Consider the following 27,169-nt stretch of genomic DNA (forward strand, 5'->3'; position numbering starts at 1 on the left):
TAACAATTGTCAAATATCAAACAGCCAATAGAAACAATTAACAAAGTTATAGGTAGACTTAAACCCAGTGACATCAACAACTGCATTAAATATAAATAGTCCAAATAGTCCAATTAAAAGAGCTTGGTAGTCTGGATAAAAAATAACCAAAGCTTCCTGTGCTTGTTTAACAGTTAACAAAATCCTTGCCTTGCCGGGACGGTGGGTGCTGATCAGAGGGGGCTGAAGACCTAGGGATTAATAAGAAACCAGATGGGTGGGGTGGTGCACACCTTTAATCCCAGCACTCGGGAGGCAGAAGTAGGTAGATCTCTGTGAGTTTGAGAACAGCCCGGTTTACAGAGGGAGTTCCAGGACAGCCTGGGCTACACAGAGAAACTCTAACTTGAAAAACCAAACCCCTCCCAAAAAGAAGAAACCAGCATCACTGGGGTGAAGTCTTCTGGAAAGTGTTTCCTCAGGGTCAGCACACAGAAGCTGTGCTCCAGAAGTGGCCAAGGTTGTACTTCCTGTTGGCAGCTGAACTTGGCAGTGTAAGAGTCACCCAGGTGGTACTGGTTTTGAAGGCATGAAGGGGTCATGGAGAGCAGCTGAGGCTTAGCACTGTGTGACAGGGCTGGGGTCTCTGAAGAGAGTCTGAGAGAGGTTACTGGTGAAAGTACAGCCCAGTTGCACCAAGGGATCCCAGCATTTTTGGAGATACCAGTAACATGGGGTGACCACCAGGAACATCAGCAGCAATGGAGTGGAGCCAGCTATCGTCTAGGAGACACGCTGTGTGTGCTGCATAGGGAAGGGCTGCGGAGTGACCCAAGCCCCTTGGAGGAGTCCAGAAGATTGTGAGTGAATCCCAGACAACTGCACATTGAGTTACACTGTCGGAGTTTAGTATTGCTTGGTTCAGATGGTGACTATGCCCTGGTTCTTCCCTGTTGAGAAATGTATTTAATTTTGATTTTTATAGAAGCCCACAACTGAAAGACTTTGAACTTTTAAAAGAGATTTTGAGGCTTTAAAGAGATTGGATAATTTTTTTTTTTCGAGACAGGGTTTCTCTGTAGTTTTTGGTGCCTGTTCTGGAACTAGCTCTTGTAGATCAGGTCGGCCTCAAGCTCACGGAGATTTGCCTGCTTCTGCTTCCCGAGTGCAGGGATTAAAGGTGTGCACCACCACCACCCAGCAAGATTGGATATTTTAAAGAGATTAAATTTTTCAAGTGTTTGAATTTATAAAGACTGGGACTTTTAAACTTATTTATAAATGTTTTATATTGTGACATTAATAGTAACATGCCATTTTGGGGATAAATGAGAAGGGAAAGGTTCTAGTTTTAAACTGATATGTTTATGTGTCATGTTGACTGGTGGCTAGTTGTGCTGACTAGTTTTTATTAAGTAGACACAAACTAGAGTCATCAGTGAGGAGGGAGCCTCAACTGAGAAAGTCTCCATAGGCTGGGCTGTAGGCAAGCCTGTAGGCCATTTTCTTAATTAGGGATTAATGGAAGAAGGTCCAGTCCATTGTGGGTGCTGCCATTTCTGGGCTGGTGGTCCTGGGTTCTATAAGAATGCAGACTGAGCAAACCAGTAAGCAGCACTCTCCACGGCCTCCTGCCTCCGGGTTCCTGCACTCACTGCTTTTGATGATGAACCATTATATGGAACTGTGAGTGACATAAACCCTTTCCTTCCCAAGTTACTTTTGGCCATGGTGTTTTACCACAGCAAGACTAACCCTAACTAAGACAATGTGATAGACCCATGTCTCCTGTGAACATGGACACAGAAATTCTGAGCACAGTAATAGTAATTGATGCACTATGGAAAAGTATAGCTTAGCCTAGGAATATAAGGTTAGTTCAAGCACTGCAATTTGGTTATCCTAACTCATCATGCTAACAAGATAGAGGAGGAATAACCCTGTGATTATTTTAAATGCAGCACCAGCACTTGTGAAACTTCAGCACCCATCTGTAAGAATTTGGGGGAAGTTCCTGATTCGATAAGCATCTCTATAGAAAACCTACATCTCAAGTCATTCAGTGAGGGGGTGTGTTCCCCTTAAGATCAAGAACAAGACAATGGCTCTGCTCTCTGCTCTTTTCAGCCCTGAGCTAGAGGACCCAGTCAAAAGAACAAGGCAAGAAAAAGAAAGATTAGTAAGAATGGAAAAACTGATTTTATTCACAGATATGTGACCAGGTTGGCAGGTTGATTAGTTGGGATTTGTTTTGTTTGAGACACGACCTTCCTATGCAACCCTTGTTGGCCTAGAGGTCATTTTATAAACCAGGCTGGCCTCAGATTTGTGGTAATTCTGCTGTCTACACGTTCCAAGTGCTGAGGTACCAGGCGTGTACCACCGCACCCTGATGAAGATGTAACTACAACCAGAAAACCCCAAGGCACAGGCAAAAGAAAACCGCAGCACAGTATTAGGACTTGTAAGTGATTCTAGCAGTTGTGGGCTACAGTTACAAAAACAAGTGTATTCCTGAATATTCATGACAAATAATTATAAAATTAACATACCAAGGAGTCTTCATGGTGGGCTGTCCTGGTTCTGTCTGTGGGGGAGCTGCACTGTGTTGATAACACATTAAGACTCAACACTTTTTAACATGTTCTTGTCAAGTGTCTTTGAGTTCAAAGACAACTCTCAAACTTTCAGCAGACTTTTTGGTGGCAGAAACGGACAAGCTGACTTTAAAGATATATAGAGATGCAAAAGACATGGAGAAGTCAGTACTGATTTTCGGAAGAGAAAGGTCAAAAGTTTTTGACGTGTGACTCTCCGTGAAGCTACAATAACAAGACCCAAGGTACATGCAGCTCCTGGCCGGGCCTGACTGGAGCCTAGACACACACCCACCTTTGTTCCCCAAACAGATTTTTGACAAAGTCAATAAAGGAAACACTCTTAAACAAATAGTTCTAGGACAACAGGGTAGTCCTACAGAAAAAATAACTCTTAATGTCCAGCTCGCCACGCGCATGGCAATGAATGTAAGGTGGATCTGAGACCTGGACTCAACTGCAGCTTCTGGGACAGGACATGGGAAAGTAGCTTCATGATCTCACTGAGGACTTTGAAGAACACAGGAAGCTGTCTCCATGAAAGAAAAACAAATGAGGCAAGTATGATTTTATCAAACATAAACTCTTCTGCCCAACAAGAGACTGTTTACTTCCATTTCCTGTCAGGATGGAGCCACAGGGCCCAGGCTCAATTCTCCTACCCACTACACTGATTCCTGGGGCCCAGTCCTGCCACAGATCATTAAGGCATGCGGGTGGAACTGGCTGCCTTGGCGGTGCTATCTGGGGTCAGGGCCTTTGATTCAAACATTGAAGTTGGAGAACCAGCTGGGCCTGACTCCAAACTGCATCTTTGGGGTGGTCATGTCTGTGGATTTAAAGTTCCAAACGCAGGTCTCTTTCACCTGGCAAACCAGTCCATTGCTGGGGACTCCTTTCCCACTCTGTGGAGCATTTAACCAGGCTACCCCCAATGGCCACCCCAAGGTTCTTCCGAGGTACTCAGCTCCTCCTTGCTTGCCTGGGATGCAGAGGTCTCCTGTCAAGCCCTGGCTCCAGCTGCTCTGCCAGGCTCAGCGTTACTATTTTTGGCTGTAACCTAAGCAGCTGCCCATTAAAATTCCATTAGTTTCGAAGGCTGGAGCTGCAGTTGATATTTCTAATTATTGTGAAATTAAAATTGTCTCTGTAATTTAATGATAATTGCACGAGATGCCAGCTGGTGCCCCAGGGAGATGCCCTGTTCCTGAGCAGAACTTGGAAGGTCTCTTGAAAGTTTTTTGAATAAGAAAGCAGGAAGGGGAGGAGGGGGCCGGCACACAGTTGGAATCAAAATTTCCAGCGTCAACAGGCAGTGGTGAACCCAGACTTCTGAGGAGGCAGCCTGGCTCCCAGAATAGGTAGGCTGTAGTGAGAGGTTGGCACCAGTCCCCTCCAGCACTGAGAATAGGATTGAATAAAAGGGGGAGGACCTATGGGTTGATACATTACAATCGAAACCTACAGGAATGAAGAAACAGATTCAGGTGTGACATAATGGGGAAAGTTCTAGAAGCTTACAGAAGCTCTTTCTGGGACAGGCCTTGCATTTAATCGGTTGTTTTTTGTTTGTTTGAATTTGTTGTTGTTGTGTAGTGGGTCTCCACGGAATGCATCCTGGAGCCAATTCTGCTTGATTAGGCCTCCCTTGCAGTCACGCCTGGAGGACTGAGCTAAGGAAACAGTGGCTGGCCCTGGCGCTCCCTGCCATCTCCTACCTGCTTCTGCCTTCCCAGTGTAGAAATTAAAGGCCTGTGCCACAATGAACAGCATAATTTGTAGCTATTCTTTTTCTCAGTTTTTCAAGACAGGGTTTCTCTGTGGAACCTGCCCTGGAACTCGCGCTGTAGACCAGGCTGCTCTCGAACTCAGAGTTCACCTGCCTCTGCCTCCTGAGTGCTGGGATTAGAGGTGTCACTTTGTAGCTTTTGATGCTACGATAAATGGGATTTACCTACCCCCTACTGCTCTGGTTATTACTAATACAAAAAAGGGAAGTTTACAAATTCCTCCCTTATTAATTCTAAGCACTTTAAAAACCCTTTTCTGTCTCACAGTCACGAGAGACTAGAGATAATCATCCCATCTCCTTTTCTAATATCTCTAAGCAAAGTTGCACCAGTCACCAACAGTGGGTCTCTTCCTGTCTCATGTTGGACTTAGGCTTCTTAAGGAAATGTATATGTATATGGTGCCTGCTATCTGTTAATATTCTATTTATTTATCATTATTTGCATTATTATTTTTTCTTTCCTTTCATGTGTTACCTGCATGTCCCTTTCTCTTTCTTTTCTTTCTTTTGAAACAAGGTCTTGTAGCCCTGCCTGGTCTTAAGTTTACAGAAAATTTTCTACATAAACCTCCTGAATACTGGAGTTCCAGGCATGAGACACCAGCTCTGCTCATGAATGTCTCAGATGAGGCTGACTTAAGTTCTAACCTGGAGACCACTTCTCTGTCAAGATCCTTGTGATGGAATGGAAAGTGTGTGTGCAAGGCTTTTGTCATGCTTGCATGTTGGGCTGAGTGAGGAAAGGCATGTGTGCAGTGGTGTGTGTTGTAATAAAATACAGTTTATAGAGATTCCTTGAAAGGACACTCCTGAGAAATGAACGAGGCCAGCTCCTCAAAAGAAACAGTGACAACATTTGTTACTGGTGGTAAAATTCACACTTTCCTGTAAGAGTCAGACTCTGGAAATATTGCTCTGACCACCATGGGCTTGGGACTTTCCACCTGAGGACTTCCTGCTGAGACTGTCTGCTGTGGGATAATGCTCTTGTACCCTGTAAAGTTTTGTCACTTGTATTGGTTTAATAAAACACTGATTGGCTAGTAGCCAGGCAGGAAGTATAGGCGGGGTTACCAGACTATAAGAATTCTGGGAAGAGGAAAACCTCAGTCTGTAGTTATCACCCAGAAGCAGAAGAAGCAAGATGAGAATGCCTCACTGAGAAAAGGTACCAAGTCATGTGGTTAAACATAGACAAGAATTATGGGTTTATTTAAGTTGTAAGAGCTAGATAATAGTAAGTCTGAGCTAACAGGCCAAATGGTTTATAATATAATATAAGCCTCTGTGTGTTTCTTTGGGATTGAATGCTATGGGACCAGGCAGGACAGAAACTTCCATCTTCAATTCTTAGTGACTGGACAAAGGTGACTCTCTGGTATCTGATTGATGACATGTTGTAACACTAGGAATACTTGTATCACTCTAGGCACAATATTTTCCAAAAATGTTTCCAAATGCCTTCTGGGTACATAAACACAGAAAGATAAAGAGCCAGTGAGGCATAAGATGAGACACAAGGAAAGGTTGGGGCTTTGGGGAGGTGGCTGAATGGAGGAACATTTGCCTAGCATGCAGGAGACCCTGGGTTCAATCCCTAGGTCCAGAAAAAAAAAAAAAACCCTATCTCCTCTCTCCTCAAGTTTGAGGTAGGACAAAGTCAAAGCAGCCACACTGAATTGTTCTTTAAATATCTCTTTTTTACAGGTAACTTCCTGTGAGGTTGGACTTTCTGAATAGAATTCTGCATTTAACAACCAAAAACTCTGCTGGTAGGTGAGTACACAGGTACCTGAGGAATCATTGCTGGTTCCTGTAAGCCAGAGATTTATACAAATATAAAACAATGCCACTTTTCTTGTTGAAACCTTGTTTTGGAAAATACATTTTAATACAACTGGTCCTGATAGTAATATTTAATGGGTTTATTGTTCTGAAATAAATAACATTTTTATATGTCTAAAGTTTTTAAAAATTATTTTATATGCATTGGTGTTTTGCCATAGGTGTTGGATCCCCTGGAACTGAAATTATAGACAGTTGTGAGCTGCCATGTGGGTGCTGGGAATTGAACCCTGGTCTTACGAAAGAGCAGTTAGTGCTCTTAACCACTGAGCCATCTCTCCAAGCCCCTACAGTTTAATTTTTAAATAAGGTTTTCTAGAGGTACTGGTGTTGCTGGTTGGAACTCTTTAAAGTTTTCTGGAATCCATTGCTGGTCACTTTTCTTAGTCACTAGGGTCCCCAGAGCTCTCCCGTGCTCGGATGACATGCTGAGCCGCCCTGCTGAGCTGCCGTGTGAGTGTGGAGCTGCTGCATGGAGAGGAACATCTCCCCAGATGATCACTGATGAGGCTGTCACATCCCCTTAGACACTGTGGGAGTCGAGGCGCTTCCCGGTCTCTGAGTCCATCAGACTCCCGGCCAGGCCCACATGTGGTGATGTCGACCAGTTACTTCCCTGCTGCCGGTATAAACCACCATGACCGAAGCCACCGACAGAAGGAAGAGTTTGTTTGGGCTTACAGTTCCAGAGGGACGAGAGCCCATCATCATCATAGCAGGGAAGAAGAGCAGCAGACAGGCATGGTAGCAGGGGCAGCTGAGAGCTCCTATCTTGAACCATAAGCAGGAAGTACAGAGCTCACTAGGAATCACACAAGTCTTTTAAATTCTCCCAGCCTGCCTCCAGTGGCACCTCATCCAGCAAGGTCACACGCTGAAGCTGCCCCAAACAGTGCCACCACCTGGAGATTGAGTATTCAAATGTCTGAGAATACAGGTGACATTTCTCATTAGTATCACCACAGGAGGTAACCTGAAGGCTCCCAATGTGCCTGCACGTCCCAGCTCTGCAGGCTACGGAGAACATCTTCCCACCTTTGGCCCCATTCTTTGTTTCACATGAATTTAAACATAATTTTGTCATTTCAAAACAAAACCTGCAGTTCTGCTAGACACATAGTGGCATCAAGTGACTAAAATGAGAAGGCTGGAGCTTCTGTGGTGCACTCAGCGCCCACACTAGGGACCGTTTTGCATCCTTCAGTGACGCGGTGTATCTTCGCCAGTCTTTCTCCATCTTTCTGGCTAGATCCACTCCTGGGCAGTCTACTACCCAGGTTTCAGTTGAGTGGACTCCTTTCTCATTGTCAATTTTAATACGTTTAGGTTGAAGCTCTTGAGGGTCTGTGTATTTGGTTTTCGGGATCATCAAAAGTAGTATCTGAAGATAAAGGGAACTATCATGTCTTCATCCCGTCCCTTAGCTTTCTGTTTGTTGACCAGTGTCTTGTTCTAGATGGCAGAGGATCAGGTTGTGATGGCGAAAGCACTTGCCTGGCTCCTGTGTTCATGTTTTGCTGAACCAGATCAGATTATTTTAGCGTTTACTAATAGAGTTATTTTACTCCTCAAACAACTCAATAGCTAAAGAAGAAACTAGAAAGTCCTCAATGACACATTGTGGAACCTTTGGTCAACCTCAGGTGTTCAAGAGATCAGTCCCATCTAACCTCAAGAGGACAAACAAACAAGTCCTAGACTGCTCAGACAGAGGCTGCCTCTGCATGCAGAATGCAAAGATGCTAACTGACAGGAGTACGGAGTTAACAGTGTACCGCTGCTGCAATTCTGGAATATGGGATCCATGAAGTCACTGGCTGCCTCCTGACCCTCCTTCTGTCCCCTCCTATGAAGTGCCAAGACCCAGTGGCCAGTGCTCCCCTCCAGCAGCCTCTCAGACAGCACTACTCTCTCTTCTAGGATAGACCCCCCCCCCATTTTTTGAGGCTCAGGAGCTTCATGGTAGCTTAGCCACCATGACCCACAAATGAGGACAGGCAGATGTATGTCAGCAGATCACTGAGTGTCCATGGTGGGGTCCCCAGCAACTAAGGCTGCAGATGAATTCTGGGAGGCAGAAGGAGGTCAGGTTCCCGACTTGGCTCTCACGTACCACATGCCCCTGAGTTCTCTGTCTTCCTGGAGCCACCAACTGCTTTTCAGGAGAGAGCTGTAGTTACTTGCACTGGTGCCTAAGAACCAACTATTTGATCTCTTCCTTGTTAGGGGTATAGGGACAGCACACAGGCAGCTGGCGCTTTGCTTTGTCTACACCACAGACTGACAGGTGCTCCATCTATACCACTGTGTGAATGTTTCCCACTGCCTGAGGTTGCTAGCAAAACGCAGAGCCCACGGGACATGGACTCAGGAGACCTATGCGGGGCAGAGGGACTGAGAGCTCAGAGGACCTAAGATCAAGGTAGATCGTGCTCACTATTCTGTCTCAGCTGCATAGGGCATGCAGCCCCTCCCATAGGTAGCCTGGGGTAGGGTGCCACATCATCTGGTGACACAGACTTGTAGCCCCTCCCCACCCCTCATGCTTGGCTATTACTGAAGAGTCAGTATAGCTGGTACTCTCACCTCAGGATGATTGGCAGCTGCATGGGGATACCTTGCTATTACCCCTGACCTCAGAAGTATACTCTAAGTCTCAGGGAAAACTGAAACACATAAGCACCTAACCCAGCTCCACTGAATCTGGTCCTCTGGAACTGCAATTGGCCTGGGGCCAAGGGGTGAATCAGACAGGCTTGCTTCCAGTCTCCCCTGTGGCCTCGGTGAAAAGTCAAGGCCTGGCCAAAGGTACTATGGCTATTCAGCAGAGGCGGTCCTGGGAAGAATCTTTCACATGGTAAGATGACAGAGGCAAGATGGCCATTGCATGCCTTCTCAGAGGCCAGGCTGAAACACTCACAACAAGCTTAGAGAAAACACAAACTTCCTCCAGAAGTACATGGCTCTGGGTGACCTGGCTGCTGGCAACAGGTTCCCCTGGGTGCTTGCAAGAGCAGTTCTCTGTGTGGGGGTGTTCTTCCTAGCTCTGCCTGAATCTGGTTTCTTCTGTCACAGGCCCAACCTTTCCCTTCAGCACTCTTCGTCATTGGTTACTATTTCTCTGCTGAGCCCTGTGCCTCACTTCGCATGCCGCTGCTACCAGGAGCCAGATCAACAAGGTGAGTCGGCATGGACCCTGTGCTCGTGTGAAGCTCCTAAGGGGTGACTGTGTTGGGTTAGTACTCTGATAGCTGGGTAATTAGGGTTGGTGCTACAGCTCCTGTGGAAGAAAGACCCCACAACCTGCCCCTGACCTATGGCATTTGCTTTTGTGTACGGAGAACTGTCCCAGCCAGCACTTGCCTTTCCCCTTCACATCAGAGAGAGCAAAGTCGGCTTCCAGGCAACAATGGAAAGTATGTTTAATATCAAAAGCCGTTTCAAGTATCATGGTAGTGACTATACTGGAGAGTGGATTCTGGGATCTTCTCGCTAGCAACTGCCCTAGGGTCCCTGGCATTAATGCTGGAGCTAGGGCTCCAAGGTCTCATAGGGCCACTGAGGTCCTAGAAAGCCCTTCAGAGAAGCACAGAGGTCAGATTGAAGCCTGTCCCCTTTCCGGAATCCTGCCGGGTGGGCAGGGCCCTGAGCCTGGGTGGGCCTCCAGACAGGACTATGTGGCACCTGCCATCCTCTCCATGGCCTAGACGTTGGACTTTGCGATGATCTTCTCCAGCAAGCTCATCATGCGCTCCTGAAGCTGCAGGCTCTGAACCTGCAGGATGTTCTGCTGGTCCAGCACTCGGCGCACCTCTCGGCATGTCTCCTCCATGGCACGGCTCAGCCGGCGCTGTTCCTCCAGCATGGCCTCCAGCAGCCGCAGCTTCTTTTTCTGTAGGTGACAGCTCCGGACCTTGCGCTTTTTCACAGGACGTTCCTCTGACCTGTGAGAAAGACATGAGCTGGTCACAGGGCCTGGGACATGGGGGCGATCAGACCTTCCCAAACACCCGCCTGGACAAACTAGGCCACTGAGGCCCCATGAGCTCCAGAGGAGGGCTTGGGGCTTACAGAGCACACAGAGCAGCAGGTAACAGCAGGCAGGCAGCTCCAGGACCATCCACATTCCAGAGTATGAACTGTGTGGGCACACAGCCCTGACAGCACCCCAAACCCACTGAGCTGGAGGAAGGTGCTCAAGAGTGAAGAGCCCACTCTAGGGAGCAGCAAGGCTGGGAAGGAAGATGCTGGGCAGTGTGGTACTTGGTACTCTTAAGGAAAGTGAAGTCTGTAGCCCCAACTGGCCTATGAGAGACAAAGAAATGGGTTCAGAATGAAGGCCTACCCTGAACCTGGTCTCCAAGTATGCCTTTCGTGGGGTGGGGTGGGGTGTGTGTGTGTGTGTGTGTGTGTGTGTGTGTGTGAGAGAGAGAGAGAGAGAGAGAGAGAGAGAGAGAGAGAGAGAGAGAGAGAGAGAGAGAGGAGAGAGAGAGAGAGAGAGAGAGAGAGAGAGAGCAGCTGGGTTCCTCAGGAGAGGCCCCATGGTTGCTTTCTGCCAGTCTAAAAACCCTGTTGGACAGCAGGGAGTTGTCAAAAGCCACTGGATCCCCACATCCCAAGGCCTATTCTGGTAGCCTCCAGTGCCTGTCCTGTGCTCTGTGTCCTGAGCAAAGTGGGTGATCAGTCAATCTTGGGGACAGAGCCCTAGGCTGCTGTGCCTGGAAACGGCTCGGTAAGCCACGGGAACAATTGGCCATAAATCTCAGGCTTCTCTGTTAGTTTGGTCTGGCTCTAGTAAAGACAGATTTTTGTCTGGGCCCTTGAATGAGAAATTCCCTCTAGGAAAGGGCTTTCTGGATAAATTAATCGAATTCCCTCCATCACCCCCAGGGATATTAGGTTCAGAGGCCGCCAAGCAGACACCTTCCCTATCCTACCTACTGTGAGACAGGCTTGAAGGCCCATAACCCAAAGCCACATTTCCTAGCTTCTTCAACTGCTTGACTCCTATTTTACCTTGGTAACCCACCCTAAACATCCCCTCCTCAGAAGTGTCTGCTCTGGACTCCACAGCCCAAAGCCACAGAGTGTCTCCTACTTGTCCCCCAACTCTTACAGGGTCTATGAGTGTCTAGCAGGCACAGGCGTGTAGCCAACTAGCCAACACAGGCCTAGAGTGTGATGGGAGAGAAGACAGAGAACATATGGCCCACTCACTGCTCAGGAGGTACAGACCTAAATCTCCATGTTGAGAGGACCTGTTACTGAGGTGGGGCCCATGCTGGGGCTTGACAGACAGGGAGGGCATGCTTGGTGCCTGTCCCTGTGTCTTCTCTCCTTAAGACATGCTGATTTATCCTCATTTATAGTGGGAGACACAGGTCAGAGAGGTCAAAGAACTTTCCATGCAGGTAAAAGGTGATGGAGCCTTGGACCAGCCCCACCTGCCCCCTGGCACTAGAGCACTTGCTGCCCTGAGGCTGCCCTGGCCCTGGGCAAGGCACGCAGCTATGGCCTGTGCAGCCAGTCAGGGCAGAGAACACTACAGCATGCCACTGTGCCACTGCCAGTCCCTAGCTCCAAGCACTGGAGCCTTGGCCCCATTTGGGGATGGGGCAGGGGGTGGAGTTGCCAAGGCAGTGCTGGGTCAAGAGAGGAAGGGCGAACACACACTACCTGAACTTAAGGGACAGTAAGCTGGAGGAGCTGTCGGAGCGATCGTCCTCGAAGCGGCCTTCATAGGAGCACTGGGTATACGGTAAGTACAGAGGGGTGGACTTAGCAGACGGTGACAGGGACGCCTCGGTCTGGGACGTGGAGGGCCCCGGCTGCTGGCCATCCGGCAGTTTGCCCTCACAGGACTCAGGGACCTTGGCCAGAATCCTATCAATGGCTAGGTAATAGGGCCAGTCCGGCGGGACGGACTCGCTATCTGTCATGCATTTTAATTTCCTGAAACGAGAGACACAAGAGCCAAGGTGAGAAACAGCAGGTGCAGCCTGTCCTGCCTGGCCCCTGGGTAGCGTGGCACACAAGGAAGGGGTCTAGGTCCCCAGGGGGAGTCAGGCAGGAGCCACTCTCGGCCAGCACTGGCTTCCTTGGTAAAATCAGTCAGGCCCTAGGGCCCCTGTGACACTGGACAGAAGGTAGAGAGGTGCTGGGACCTGCACAGCTTTTGGGTGTCAGAAAGGAAACCCAAGCATGAGCAAGGACACCCATAGGTGCTGGGAGCTTGGGGCTGGTTCCTGTGGTCTCTTCTCTTCTGTGGGTTCTAAACTCACTGCATGCAATGAACCGAGTGCTTTTTATATAAGTTAGCCTGCAGCGATGAGACTGTGTATGAGATACCAACATAGAAGAAACTGCCATGCAGCACTTGTATTCTACAAAGATGCCTCCAGGAGAGGTAACAGCAGGCCGCAGGAAAACAACACTCACAGCTCTGAGCCTGTATCTTGCACACACAGTGTGATCTTGGACAGGTTCATTAACCTCTCTGAGCCTTCATGTTTTACATTAGTAAAACAGAGATGGGAAAAGTGAACCCTTCATAAAGCTACAGGGAAGGTTTTATAAAATAATGCCTGGTAAACAAGAGGCCAGGCTCCAACAGTGTCCTCAGCTGAACCTACCAGGAAGGTATGTTATGCCGTATCGCTGTAATGCTGCTACCATTCCAGCCCTGCGCTCAGTCTGACTTAGCTCTCAAACCCACAGCCTGCCCAGAGTTTATGGGGCTGGTTGGTCAGTGCCATCTCACAGTGATTGACATCCCCTCTTTACTGTGTCAAAGTCGAAGGTCAGATCAGTGTGGCCAATGCCCTCAAGACCCTATGCCCTAACTTTCCCCATGGATGGATCCTGTCTCACTGAGAGGACTGTCACATCCTTGTCCTTGACCATCCCCTGGGAAGGGAGGGCAGGAAGACTGGGGAGACAGGACACACGTTGGCTAGATAGTTCTGGTCTTCATAGAAAGAGACTATAGGCAGGGTGGGCAGGAGCATTTCAGCCCTCAGGGCTACCTTGGGCCCATACAGGATTCTCTGCTTGGGCTGACTCTAGTCCCAGTGGTCTCTGAAGATAGAGAGCTGGTTAAATGAGCCCCCAATACAGGCATAGCCAATGACAGGGGCTGCTTCTCGGGATAGGCTGTGGTCAGTCACAGCAGAGGTTAGCCTTGGGGAATAGCATCCAGGGTCTGGAGGGCTCCACCCCATGGCATGACGGCATGAGAAAGCAGAGACAAGTTACACAGGACAGAGCACAGACCGCTCTGGATGAAGAGCAGGGTAACCATCAAGCCCACTGGGGCCATGGCAGCCTTCTACCCAGCTCTTCCTTTCTAGAGAACCCCTCCCCAGTTTTCTCTGTTCCACGTAAGCCAGCCCACTCCTTGGAGAAATGGGGAAAGCCTGTCTCCAGTAAGGAGGCTCCACACGGTATTTTAACAAATTATATTCCATGAAACCTATCTACCTGTTCAGATTTCCTATATGCTAAAAACTTAATATATAGACAGCTCCTGTAAAAAGAAAAGACTCTGCCATGAGGGGTTAGGAAGAGATAGATAAAGAACTGCTTGGCTTGAGGAGCCATAGTCTGTATGTGCTTCATACACTGAAGTACTATGCCTCCTGCTCCCAGACTGCAATGGCTGTCCCTCCCATGCATCATCTCCCGGGTCTTCCTGGCTTACAACCACCTCTAGGAACGGAGACAGAATCCCTCCCCTAGGACACTGAGGGAGGCTTTCAAGATAAATAATGAATAACCCAGTTAGACACTGTGAGCCACTAAGTGTTGAAATAGGAGCGGCGGGGCTGCATCCCCGGCACCCGGCCGCCCGCATGGCTAGCTTATGCCCAGAAATAATTACATGGAAACTGTATTCTTTCAAACACTGCCTGGCCCGGCTAGTTCCAGCTTCTTATTGGCTAGCTCTTACATATTGTTTTAACCCATTTCTAATATTCTGTGTAGCCCACGAGCTGGCTTACCAGGGAGAATCTTAACCTGAGTCTGTCTGGAGCAGGAGAATCATGGCGACTCCTCAGACTAAGCTTCTTTTTCCCAGCATTATCTTCTGTCTACTCCGCCTACCTAATTTTCTGTCCTATGAGGGCCGAGGCAGTTTCTTTATTATTAACCAATCAAAGCAACAGATAAGATACAAGACCCACCTCCATCAACTAAGTCAAAGAGGCTAAGGAAACAGCCAGTAGACCTCCCACCTCCTTCACCCAGAAACTGGAACAGGTATGGAGAGTGAGTAAGCCAGGCCATGGCTGCTATCTCCGACTGTTCATGCCTGCTCCTGAGGGCACTAGACTTGCCTCTCAGCTCTCTCTTTGTAAGAAAGGCTGAAATTTAATATCAGTTACTAAATGACCCTGAGGCCAGCAAGTCCAAGCAGCTGCTGGAGCTGTAGGTTTTGGCTCATAGGCTCTGCTGGGGACAGCACTAGAGTCAGAATGAGCCATGGACAGGCAAGGCTTGAGACCCTTTCACTCCTTCCATGACCCTTAGAAGTTAAATCAGCAGTCAGAAATGGAGTTTCAGGGCATCATGGACTGTCCAAGGTCTTGTTGGGCCTCCACGTCTCCCAGGGCACGGGATTCATGGGCCAGGCAAGGCTCCCTTCTCTTTCTTGGGGTATCTCCTCACCTATGAAGGTACCTATCTTCTATGGAGTCTGGCTGAGCACCACACAGCTATTCCTATGGTAAGTTCTGCACCAGCCTCCCATCTGCCCAACTCACCAGATGAACTACTAGTATGTTTGAGAGTCTCTTGGGATAGCATCTCCCTTCCGAACAGGCCCTTAGACCCAGCCTGTTGAGCCTGTCTTTTGGGGAAGTACTCTTAACAACTGTCCTCCCTCGACATTCTCCAACTCCTACAGTGACCTCCTGCACACGACCTTCACTTTATACCACGTCCTTCGTCCCACCCACTATTTTCTCAATGCCTCCAAAGTCCACAATCTCCACCCCATCCATGATCCCTGCCCTGCATTTGACTCTTCCAGATAGGTCAGGCCCACCACAGCTGTTCCCTCCTGGATGCCAGAGGCATTTCAGGCCTTAGTATCAGTTCCCTCCAGGCTCTCCTTCAGCTGCATGCTAAGACAGTCTATAGCTGAGATGTAGCAAAGTCAGAGACCCATATGGGGAGTCCTCAGGTCAGCGGTTTGTGCTGTCTAGGAAGCCCCCTAAACAGCCCTCTCACCAACCCTGAGGTTGGCCTTAGGCACATGGCAGGGGCTCACTTGGCATTCAGTCTCAGGATATGGAGATCAGGCAGGCCTGGAAGCCAGCTTCCTTTCACTATGGCTTCCATTTCCTTTAAACAGCACCAAGCCCAACTTGGGTGCTGTGATCAGTGAGGCAGGCAGAGCCAAGACTAGCTGGTCCCCTGGAGCCCCAGTCCAGGAAGCAGGCCTTCAGGTCTGGTGCTGCCTAACACCCACCTCTGCGGTGTCACGGCAGGCAGGAGGCAGGTCTAATGCCAACCTTGAAAACATCCTCATGATGGAACAGCTCCAGCCCCAGTCCCAGGAAGTTGAATTGACATTCCCAGACTTGCCACTTGAGAGCTCAGGACCACTTTCCTGCTTGTGGACCTCTTATTCCCCTTATTCCCAATAGGAGGCTGAATAAATGGTTTTAGAAGGCCATCTTGCCCAATAGACCATCCAGCCCAGGCCACACACACCCTCCCTGACTCATAACACGAAGTAGCCAAGAGTAGAGCAACCTGCCTGGACCCTCCCATAACCATCCTGCGTGCCCACCTGTACTGGAAGGTCATGTTGGTGATTTTGATCTTGATCTCCTCGCCTAGTCGGCGCTCCCCAGTCATCTCGAAGAGCTTGCTGGCCATCTTCTCATACACCTTGGCATTGCGCTTGGTCTGCTTGAGCTCATCGAAGAACTCCTCCCAGACCAGCATGAGGCCACGCATCTCTGCATCTGTCCAGTTGCGGGCCCGCCGGTGCTTCTCCGTCTGAGGAGACACAAGGTAGCTGGGTACTTCGGCTGCTGCCATGCTGGAGGCACCTGCAGGGTTAAGGATGGCAGTCAGGCAGGGCCTCAGGCCTGGCCAACGCACCATGGGAGAGAGGCAGTGCGCTCATTCACTCGCTTGCTCGAGGCAGCTCCACGCTCAAAATGGGGCCTACATCTGACAGGCAGGAATTTAGTTAAAAGCTTTTAAACGGGAAACGTCATTTTGATGTCATGTTTCCATAGCAACAGAGCAACTGCATAAGCTACAACAACAGAAACCTTTTAACTGAAAGCACAGGAATCAGGGCTGCACTGACGGGCCATCAATATTGCAGTGAGAGGCTGTGCCCAAACCCACTGTGGCTCCCAGTCCCCCTCCCACCCTGCTGGCCCTCGAGGCCTCAGAAGAGACTTGCTCCAGCTGTGCCTGAAGGGCTTCTGCATGAGGGACCCAAGCAACCCCCACCTCAGCCTCACCTGGTTCATACAGGCCAGAGTCCAAGGAGGCCTCAGACGGGCAGTGTGCTGAGACCCAAGGTGTAGGGTCACAAGGGAGGTGGGGTTCCCAGTGCTGTCTTTATGACGGCAGGGGTAGTGGGGTCTTTGCTGAGAGGTCACTCCCTCTGGGAGGCCTATCAAGCTTTACTGAGATTGGGCCTCATCATCACCTCTTTGCTTCTCTTGTTCCACTCACCAAACACCCTAGGTCTCGGGTTGTGTGGGTGTTAGGAAGCCAGGCTAGTTAGAACTAGGCTTGACCTAGCCATGCAGGCCAGAAGGACACAGACATCGACCTTCACCGTGGCTGGAAGCAGGAGCATAGCACTGATGGAGCTGAGATGAGGAGGCCCATTGGAGAAAATTGGCAGTGGATAAAGGACAATGTCAATGGCCTGAGGCAGGGCACAGCTTGGGGCTTGTCCTCAAGAAATACAGCAATGCTGAGGTGGGGACAGGCAAAAAAAATCTCAAGGTGGAGGATTAATATGCTCACAGGGCTAGGCAGGACCCTCAGGCTGAGGAGTTAACAGGAGGGCAGGGGTGGAGAATGTGGAGTCTGCAGAGGGAAGGCCATCACTGAGCATCAACATCTAACATCTGGCCGGTGAGGACCAAATGCGACTCCGTGGGACCTAAGGCCCTCAGCTGCACAGGCTGTGGTGGATACCGGGTCTTGCCTGGGCCCTAAGCAACTAGGCTCACACTCTCTGACCAACAGAGGAAGAATATCTATCAGCCTCCCTGACAGACCAAAGACAGAAAGAGCTCAGCCTGGAGAAAAGAGTCTCTCTGGGCTTCCTGTGTCCATTGTAAGGAGCACAGTTAGGACCTTGTTGGGTGGCAGGGGAGTAACCTGAACTCCATTCCAAAATTTAAAATGGGAGGGAAACAGGAGAAGCCCCTGGAAGTCTTGCTGTATTACTTCATAGGTTCAGGTCAATGTCTGGTCTTGCTAAAGCTACTGGGTACTGGCCAAACTCCTTTCCCTCTGGCCCCCGAGTCACCCAGAGGCAGTCTTCCTTCTGTGGAGCTTTGTTTGCAGAGACCCTTGATTGTCCCATTTCTCCTAAAGGGGCACTCACTGTAGCACTCTCGGGCCTGCCAGACGCACTACTGGTCTGCTGCTGCCCCCTAGTGCTGAGTGTAGGAACTGGGTCTGGTTCTCTGAGCTCCCAGCTCAGAAGGTGCCTCTTCCAGGAAGGCACTTTAGGTTTTAGGCTCAAAGATTGATCCTTGTGGGGTGGGACAATTAGGTACCTGCCCTATTGCCTTTCCTGGCCAGGATTCCACAGACAGCACCTCCAGTAAACAGGGAAAGACAAGTACGACCAGGGGCCCAAGAACTCTGTGTTATCAGGCTGGCCTTGAATTTAGAGATCCACCTGTCTCTGCCTCCTGAGTACTGGGATTAAAAATCTGTGTCACCACGTCCAGCTACAAGCTGCTAGACTTTCAATCTCTGACTCTGTGACCTTAGCAATGGGCCCCAACCTCAGTTTCTTCATCCCTGGACTAAAATAACAGGAGCTAGCAAAATGCTGGCCAAAGAGCCATGACCTTTAGGGATATGGGAGGTAGGATGGTCATAGGGTCCCTGTCTTCCATCCCCTAGCCCCTCCCACAAATCTCCTTAGAGCCTCTGGAGAAGAATTCAAAGCCTGGCCAGGCGCTAACTGTTGGCTAATGAATTCTTCGGCCATTACTCAGGGTCCTAGAGTCATATGGCTACAGAGGAAACATCTATACCAGCTGCTTGCCCAAGTTCCAGGATATAGGAGGCAGCAGAGCCAGCCTGGCAGGAGCTACTCCATAGTCATACAACACTTTGGGTGGAACTTTCCTAAGATAAATAGGTTCCCACAACATCTTCTCAGGCATGTAGGCATCAGAAGCCCCAGGACAAAGTGGCCTCTGGGGACACCTTCTAGAGCAGAGTCCTTGCCTGGCTTCCAAGGACAAGAATGAACTGGGATGAACAAACCAGTTTGTCCAAGCCCCAGCTTCTCCCTTGAGGGCAGAGTTCCATACCTTGGCACAGCTGCATGGCCTGCTAGGACCCTCAGTTGTCACAGGATGAGAAGGCAGAAGGCTGAGAACTAGGCCCTCAGTAGCACCTAAAGGGAAAGGGGGCAGGTCAGCTTTAGCAAGTGTCCCTTAGAGGCCAGGCAGAAGAAATCGGGCCAAGACTAGCCTGCTGTGAGCTGGTGAGACCTATTTAGGCTCTCTGGGTCTGTTTCCCCTCTAAATGAGACTGGGGCTAACCTGAAACTTGTATTTATGAAAACAGTTCAGGTAGTAGGAAACCAGGCTCAAATAGGGTGATGGCAGCCAAGCTCAGCCTATATGAATAGAGGCCAGAGCAGAAGGTAGGCGCTATGGTGGGATGCCAGGTAACTTTTAAAACAAGGGGTTGTGAACTGAGCCTGTACTAGAGGGAAGAATTTAAGGGTTGAAGACTTGACAAAGGCCTGGAATAATGCAAAATGTGTGCACATGTATGTGGCAGTGGCCAAGAGGTAGTACGGCCCAGTCTAGGGAGTCTTGGTGCACTAAGGAGCTTGGACTGCTCTGGGAGGTGAGTGAGGTGCGGCCTATCTCAGTGGTGGGTAATGAGAGGAGTTATGGCCTACCTTACTTAGAACTGGCCTGTTCCAGCAATTCCTGGGATAAAAGCCTAGCTAGATGCCTGGGCTGCAATGCTAGACATTGCCATCACATATCATTGAGGAACCCAGACTCTTAACCTTTGACTCACTGCCTTTGTGGACAGCCCTCCCTTCAGTTACCCCCCAGCTTGAAGTGAAGTAGGCATTCCCTCCAAGACCACAATATGGAGACAGACACTTAGGGAGAGGAGCCTCAGGCTTCAGGGCCAAGGATGTGTGTGGATTCCAGGAAGGTCTGTGATTCTCCAGTGCTGGGCCCACCTCTGCCCATAAGCCTTCCCTGGGCTACCCAAGTGGGTCTTCCAGACTTGGCTGAGGTATACCACCTCACATGAAGGACAGGTGTACCTAGACAGAACCTGTCTACTCCATGGCCATATACTCACCCTGGCTTCTCTCATCAACACAATATTAGGCTCCTTCTTCAAGAAACTCCTTCAGAATGCTTTTTGGAAAAGTTGAAAACATCAACCACAATGTAAGGCAGATGAGAAGCTCAGGTCTTGTGCTCCTACATTCCCCAGGCAAGCGGGGAACACAAGACTTGCTCTGGTGAGGAGGGATGCTCTGCTCTGGTGGCTAGAAGAAATAACACATGCTGCAGACATCCCAGGGAGGCTTACCTCATCCTTTCTGAATAAACCTCCCATGTCTGGCTATCCACTGGGAGGGACATTTCATTTCCCTGAAGTCACCAAAACTCAAGCGGTGCTGAAGACCTTAAGGGCAAGATTACCATAGTCCCAGAGGACTGCTGAGACAGATCAGGGAGTAACACCCATACCATCAAACACTTGAGTTACTGAGCAGGGATCTAAATCTGGTTGGGTATCTACCAGCCCTTCCTGGCAAGGGTTCATCGCTTTGTACAGAAAACAGACCCTGTGACCTAGAAGGGCCAATTGAATGCACTGGCAGAATCTATAGGGCTTCAAGAGTGATCCAGGCAGACTTCAGTGTATCTGGTGGGCTGAGAAATAAGGTAGACAGCTCCTGTCTCTCAACTGGAACTTGATGGGCTTTCACAGCGTGTTTACCAAACAGTCCCTTTTCCTGTAGGTTAGTGAATAAAATGTCTGTGCTTCAGGCTCAGCCCAGATACAAAGGAAGGGGCCTAGTAAGATGGACAATGTTTTCGACAAGATTAAAGGATTTGCAAGCTATAAAGGACAGGGCAGGCATTGTAGACACAGCAGTCAGGCTAGAACAAAGGTGGGAAGACCAGTTGTGTTGGGGACCAGACGGGTTCCACCTGGAACAGGAGCATGATCTGGAAGGAAGGGTAGGAGGCTATGCAAAGACTCCAAAGCCAAACTGTGTGTCCTATGTGAGGACAGAGGCTTACCACCCCTCTGGTACCTTGGAGCAACATATTGGAAGCTGCAACAATATGTAGGACCTTGCACGATGGCTTAAAATGCCAATTACCACCAGAATTTGGTACACCATTATCTCCAAGGCAGGGAGATCACTTCAATAGAATCCAAATGAGAATAACTCTAGGTCTGGCCCCAAGTCCAGGTACATAGGTTCATTCCATACCTAGTATTGCCTGACCTTTATGGTGTCAAGAGAGCTTGCTGGGTGGCATACTTGCCCACTGAAGATGAGCAGGATGCGCTCCTCAAATGCTCGAAAGGAGTAAGTAAAGCAAGCCTTAGACAGTAACGGGTGGTTTAATTGCTTCTTTAATTCAAATGTACAATATCTGCAATTTAAAATTTTTAAATATACATTTCATGTCAGTCCTTCCACTTGGAAGTGGACAGCCAGGTCTGGACTGGGCTCCGGGGCACACCCATCACAGCCCTCCTGGTTCCCAGTGAAGCCAGCCTATGGCACACAGCAGTAAGGCCTGGACAGGAGCTCCTAGAAATGCAGCCAAACCTCTGCAGATAGGTCTCTGCCACCATCGCTTTACACCCAGCTTGTGGCAGAGGGTGTTTTCAGACACACTGAGGGTAGCAGGTCCTCTGATGGCACCGAAGTGTGACAAGTACACAGAGAGGGTGGCCCTGAACCTTCAGATCACCTTCAGCTGTCACACTGCAGAGCATGGCTTCTTCTTTCCTGGAAGCTCCAGACCCATCGAGGAACAGTTCTCTTCCAACCTGTGACAATCCTGAGCTCCCCAACCACCCTCAGCAGCTCTCAGTGTCTTCTACTTCCACACACCAAGTACCAGAAGACAGCTTCATGCCTGCCGGGGCAGCAGCTATGATCTTAGTGCTCAGTGTTAATGGAGGGAGGGCTTAAACCCAATTGAGACTGTATGGGGAAGGATGCGCAAAGGTGGAAGAAGAGACTCATTCTGCAGCCCCACAAAGGGAGGCAATGCTCCTTGCCAGGTGGCTGTGAGCCAAGCTATTGCTGTGTAAGACCTATCCCATGGGTTGAAAGCAGAACTGCTTCACTCACAAGAAGGTGCTTCCTGTCAGGGTTAGTGCCTTCTCTGGCACTACATTCTATAGGGCTGGAGGTGGCTCTACTCTAACTCTTCCCTCTTGAAGGGTACATGTGCAGACAGAAATGAGAGAATAATAAAGGGCACTTGGCAGTTACAAAGTCACCTACATGTCAAGGGGGCCAGCAGTGGGAGGGAGGCACATTTTGGAGAAGAAACATGCTGAAGTGCATTGCCAAACAGTTCTACCCTGGTTTCATTAAAATCTTTCCTGACAGTACCAGCAGGAAAACAACATCCCACCCAATGCCCCCCTAAATCCCACAATCAAAATAACATTTTTAAATAAAGTTTGGAAATCCATAGATTTTGAGAAATTTGATGAAAAGTCTTGGTCCCTCCTGCAGTCAGTCAGGTGGAGCAATATCCTCAGTGGGACTTTAATGAGCTATGGCCTTTTTGTTCCCCTTTAAATTTTAAATTGAGTCCCATTCTCAGATGCCAGTCACAAAGCTGACTGTATGTGGCATGTCCAAAAGGGGCAGCTTTCAGTAAGAATGGTCAGGCACCTTACATATGTCTTTGAGGAGTGTGTGTGAGCATGTGTGTGTGTACACAAATACAACTCTGGGTATGTATATAGGCAAACGCATGCTTGCCTGTGCCTGGGTGCATCTCTAGGCTGTGGCGCCCATTACAAGAGAACAGCTTTGTGGCAGAGGCTGTTGTAGTCTCATATTAAGAATTGTTTCTGGTCATTCTATGAACAAGAGCAACTGAACTCCAGGTTGAACTCACTGATATGAATCCCCAAGGGAATGGCTCCAGTTTTTACATTCAAGTTCCTTATAAACATCTACCACAAGCAGTGATCAGGCTTGCAACATGCAGAGTTGTTGGGCCAACCTGGGAGTGTGGCAGCTTAGAAACAGCTCCAAATGGCCCCTTTCCCCCAATCCACATGGACATGACTTAGCTAAGCAGCAGAGAACCTACCTTGTCATACAGCCAAGCAGAGCTCCCAAACCAAGCAAGGAAATGAGGACAGCCCATGTCCAGGACTCATTTTCATTAACATGACCAGGCTACTCTGGGCCCAGGCCTTGGTTAAGAAAGAGGTGGCACTGACAAGCATGAGAGGCTGTCCCTAGGCCACAGGCTGGCCCAATACTGAACCTTCCCTCTGGTGCCTCATTTTGTCAGGCTGAACCCTCCCTGGCCTCTGATAGGCATAAGTCTACAATCCCCTGGGCTGACAGAAGGCAAGATGGGAAGGGTCAAAAAAGGGGCTGGATTCATTCTTAACAGTTGCCTGGACACTAACCTTTCCCTTGACCAAGAGAAACTGAGACAAACCAACAAACTATATAGCTCAGAGACATCTTTGGGGTTATCAGGCCAGCACTCCTCCGGTCCCCACCATGCAGAAGATACAAAAGGACAGCATCCACAATGGCTAGCTGGCTCCTGGGCAGGCTACAGCCCAGCTCAGCCAGGACCAGAGATGAGGTTATTGGGGTAGCCTCTTTGGATACAACAGAGGCTGTTTCTGGCTAGGCTGAGGGACTAGGAAACTGCATTATCACTGCTGGGTAGATAGCTTGACAATCATGCCTGAGGAGGGGGTGCTGCAGCAAGGCAAGCCTTGCACAACCATAACAGTGGAAAGCAGCTCTCCTCAGCCCCTCAGTTAGGCCACAGATAGCATTCTCACTTAGGGCAGTGAACATGAACACCTCTCTCTGTGCTGATTAAATGTGATGCATAAAAAAGGGGAGACGTGTGAGGTGCAAGTGCCATCAGGTGTTGGGAGGGCTACACAAGGGACCTGCCTGACTAGACTGAGTAGCTACAGGAGAGGGAGCGGTGGCCAGAAGGTCCATCCACTTCCACAAACTTTATCACATGCAGCACAGGCCTTGCAAGTCACACACTTTACACGGGCATAGGAAGAGTTACATTAAAATTAATCTCTTTACTGATATAATTAAATTTAACTCCTGAGAAGAAAACAGAGAAAGGGAAAATGATGCTGGAAACCTGGCACCCCCAGCTCCCAGCCACCCCCCCACACCACTCATTTTGTGTCCAGACTCTGGTGTGGCAGGTACACCCTGCTGTGGAAATGCAGGTGAGAGTTCTCCAGCCCAGTGTGACAGAAGGGCTCTGAACCACCTGGTTCTGCTTCACATACCAGGGCAGCTGCAACCTGGCGACCACAGCCAGGGGAACACTAGGAAAAAGACAAACACCTGGTCAACCTAGCACTGCCACCAGCTGCAGCAAGGCTAGGACCCAGGACTCAGGCTCAACCCCAACATAGTGCATGTTCCCTGCATAGCCCACACTGTAAAACACTCCCGCCATTGCCTGGCTGTCCACCTGACACAAGTGGAAGCCTGTATGACCAAGGAAGCCCCAGCAGAAGCTTGGCACAGGCTCCTGGCTCCGGCCCCAGCAGTTGCCTCCTCTCAGCCTCTTGTGCCACAGGTACTACTCAGCAGGTGGTGACCTTGTGGACATTTCGCAAACAAGCAAGCAGCCGGTGGTATGGACTTCCTGGTGCCGCCACCACCTCAAACACAGACTGGAAAGCCCTGTGGTCGAATTCCTCCTCTATCTGGTGTCTGTAGAAGTCTGTGGCAACCAGGCAGAAAAGGTTCACATCCACCTGCTCCAGTTTGCCCATCCTGCTGATGATGTGTGGGAGGCTGGTAGAAGAGTTAAGGGGAACAACAGAAAGGGTAGGAAGACAGTCTCCCCAAGGGGTTCCCTTCCTAAGTCCATCAACAGGCCTAGGGAGGACAGTAGGCAACCAAAACAGAGGGTGGCCTAGGCACATCAGCAGCAGCTGCTGCTTGCAACCCTCTCCCAGCTGCAGTCGGCTATCTGCCCAGGAGGGCAGGGGTGGGAAGGCAGAGAGGCCCAGAAAGTGGGAGCCCTGCAGTGCAGACAGGGTGCTGGTTCCCAGTGTTCTGTGTAGTAGCACTTACCTGGGCTGGTGTTCCTGCTCACACTGCTCCAGTGCAGGAAGGGTAGAGCTAGCACCCTGCCTGGGAGGCTTTCCCGTACTTAGGGTGAGGCTGTGTTGTCACCACCAAGACAACTTTGCTGCTCAGTAGCTCTCGTGGTCTGCTGTGGGGGAGGCTGCCAAAAGAGGAACTCCTGGCAGCACTGTTGGGACGGGAACTGAAGCTTTATTTATGACTTTCCCCAGGAGGGTGACCATGGCATAAAGATGAGAGCTAATGAGAAGCAGCACTGAGAAAACCCCGGAGGAATAAAGCATGCCAGAGGATAAGGCAGCCGCAGGGCCAGCGGCTGGCCTGAGCTGCCCTGCCTCCCCTTCTGTGCTCCCCTCCCATCATCCTTCAGCAGTAGCATTCCTGCCACAAACCCACCCATTGGGCAGCACTAGCTGGCAAATGGCTAAACCTTCTGTTTTGTGTCCCTGTCAAAGTTTTATACCTTTAGTTACTGGTGGCCCTGTCAGAGGAGCAGCAGGTGGCGGTTAGGGAAACCAGCTCACCAGGAAGCAAAGCTCTGCTGGGTGAATCTCAGGTGAGGCCCTGAGAGCCTTGGCCCCAGAATGTTTCTTGCTACTGCTGTATCTTTGCTGCTGCCATTTTTCTCTGGTACCTGGCATGGAATAAATGGGCATGGGGAGACTCCCCACTGCCCTTAATGTAGTTTTGGAAATATCCTGTTTTCCTGGGCATTTTTACCTGTGGATTATTAAGAAGGTCATTTCCTCCTAATAAGTTGTGCTGTTTGACTGGAACAATGATTTAATATAATAATAGTGTTAGTTTAAGTAGAATTTTGATGATTGAGGGTTTTTAATAAACATAGTAAAGTTAGGTTAGTTTAGTAGAAAAATTAACATAGGTAAAAGTAGGATAAAATATTGTCCCTGTCTCTGATAAAGCAGAGGTTGCAGAGGATAAAACATAAAACAAGAAAGAGTCACACAGCTAGAACACATGAGTTTCTATTGAGAAACCACAAAGACTGTGGTTTAAATTAATGATTAAGGAAAAACAATTGAGTCCCAGAAGCCCAGCTAGCTCAAATTCTTTTAATCTTAATGTTGGGAGATGTGTTCCCAGGTTTTGGAGTACATCACAGCTGAAACAAAGCTTTGGAAATGACTTAAGGTTAGATTGAGACGTTTCTGTGAATAGCTTTGAGGTGAAAAACTCAAGGAAACAACCTCAGGTTTTAGAAAGGCACAGTTCGGTGAGGGACTTGTAAGATCAAGGAACAAGAACAAAGCAGCCCAATCATTATTAGTTGATGTGCCTTTCTTGCTAGAATTGGTTGATGATTAAAGATGATTAATTTCTGTCCTCAGTTTCCTGATATAAAACAATGTTAACGAGTATACCCTGAATAAAGTAGAACTGACTGTTTTTTATATATAAAAGATTAGGTTAGGGGGGCTGGAGAGATGGCTCAGAGGTTAAGAGCACCACCAGCTGCTCTTCCAGAGGTCCTGAGTTCAATTCCCAGCAACCACATGGTGGCTCACAACCATCTGTAATGAGATCTGTCGCCCTCTTCTGGCGTACAGACATACATGGAGGTAGAATGTTGCATACATAATAAATAAATACATAAATCATTTAAAAAAAAGATTAGGTTAGTGATTTTTTTTAAGATTCCTTATAAAATTACTTTTTGAGACAAGTAATAAAGCAATTGATTCTTACTTTGAAACCACAAAATGCAGCCTGACAGTAAAAGAGTGACTGAGAAAAATACCTCACTTGCTTACACTGTGTTAATCTACAAGTTGCTTGGACATGAATGTATGTGAGTTCTTGGAATAATTTGTTTTTCATCAATAATACACAGGATGTTTAACCATGTAAGGGAAATGGGAAACATGTTTTTTACCTGTATTCGTTATAATCGTTAACTTGAAAGACAGAATGTAACCACATTGTAATTTTTACACTGTCTGAAACATTTGGTCAGGATATATAAGCTGTGAAGGAAAAATAAAGACAAGATTAGAGAGAGAACAGAGAAAGACCCTAAGTGTGTGTTTTTACTTTTTACAGGCCTCAGAGAGTTTAGTCCCGTGCTGTCGTCCCCGCCCCCACCACTGACAGTTCCAGAGTATTAAGTTTTACTCCCTCAGGTAGAAAAGTTGATTGATAGTCTGTAGATACTCTTTTAGACTCACCCTCAAACCCCTGAGCTGCTGGAGACTGGTCCTCACTGAGGCAACATTTGGAAAAGAGTTAGTTAAGCATCGCCTTGCTATCTGTGGGGTTCTGTAGAGTTTAGTTTCAAAACATTCAATGAAACCTGAACCTGATACTAAGAGAATAAGAAAGGTCTGGTGGAGATTAAAATATGGTCAAAGA

The 27,169-nt window shown here is 48.8% G+C and overlaps 2 protein-coding genes across 9 annotated transcripts in view; both read right to left on the reverse strand.

Annotated features, from left to right (window-relative positions):
- Nucleotides 1–5,331: 5,331 nt before the first annotated feature.
- Nucleotides 5,332–27,157, reverse strand: Msantd1 (Myb/SANT DNA binding domain containing 1). 6 transcript variants are annotated; one of them, XM_050140920.1, is made up of 5 exons: nucleotides 24,788–27,157; nucleotides 18,753–19,969; nucleotides 16,010–16,274; nucleotides 11,890–12,165; nucleotides 5,561–10,157 (listed from the first exon to the last, which is right to left on the reverse strand). In XM_050140920.1, exons 2-5 carry the CDS (start codon nucleotides 18,766–18,768, stop codon nucleotides 9,917–9,919), a joined length of 798 nt encoding a protein of 265 aa, XP_049996877.1. In that variant the 5' UTR covers nucleotides 18,769–19,969; nucleotides 24,788–27,157; the 3' UTR covers nucleotides 5,561–9,916. The 6 variants fall into 6 exon arrangements, with proteins under 6 accessions (XP_049996882.1, XP_049996880.1, XP_049996876.1 ...); XM_050140921.1 differs by lacking the exon at nucleotides 24,788–27,157 and having other exon boundaries at nucleotides 18,753–18,838; nucleotides 19,777–20,928; XM_050140923.1 differs by lacking the exon at nucleotides 18,753–19,969 and having other exon boundaries at nucleotides 5,560–10,157.
- Nucleotides 21,061–27,169, reverse strand: part of Htt (huntingtin) — a 146,220-nt gene continuing 140,111 nt past the window's right edge. For all 3 annotated transcript variants that reach the window (XM_050140892.1, XM_050140891.1, XM_050140893.1), the window contains one exon: nucleotides 21,061–24,505. In XM_050140892.1, the coding sequence (XP_049996849.1) occupies nucleotides 24,292–24,505 (214 nt within the window). In that variant the 3' untranslated portion in view covers nucleotides 21,061–24,291. The remainder of the gene's footprint in view (nucleotides 24,506–27,169) is intronic.

The sequence above is a fragment of the Alexandromys fortis genome, unplaced genomic scaffold, assembly GCF_014885135.2.
Source record: "Alexandromys fortis isolate MF-2015 unplaced genomic scaffold, M_Fortis_MF-2015_v1.1 scaffold_7, whole genome shotgun sequence".
NCBI classification, from domain to species: domain Eukaryota; kingdom Metazoa; phylum Chordata; class Mammalia; order Rodentia; family Cricetidae; genus Alexandromys; species Alexandromys fortis.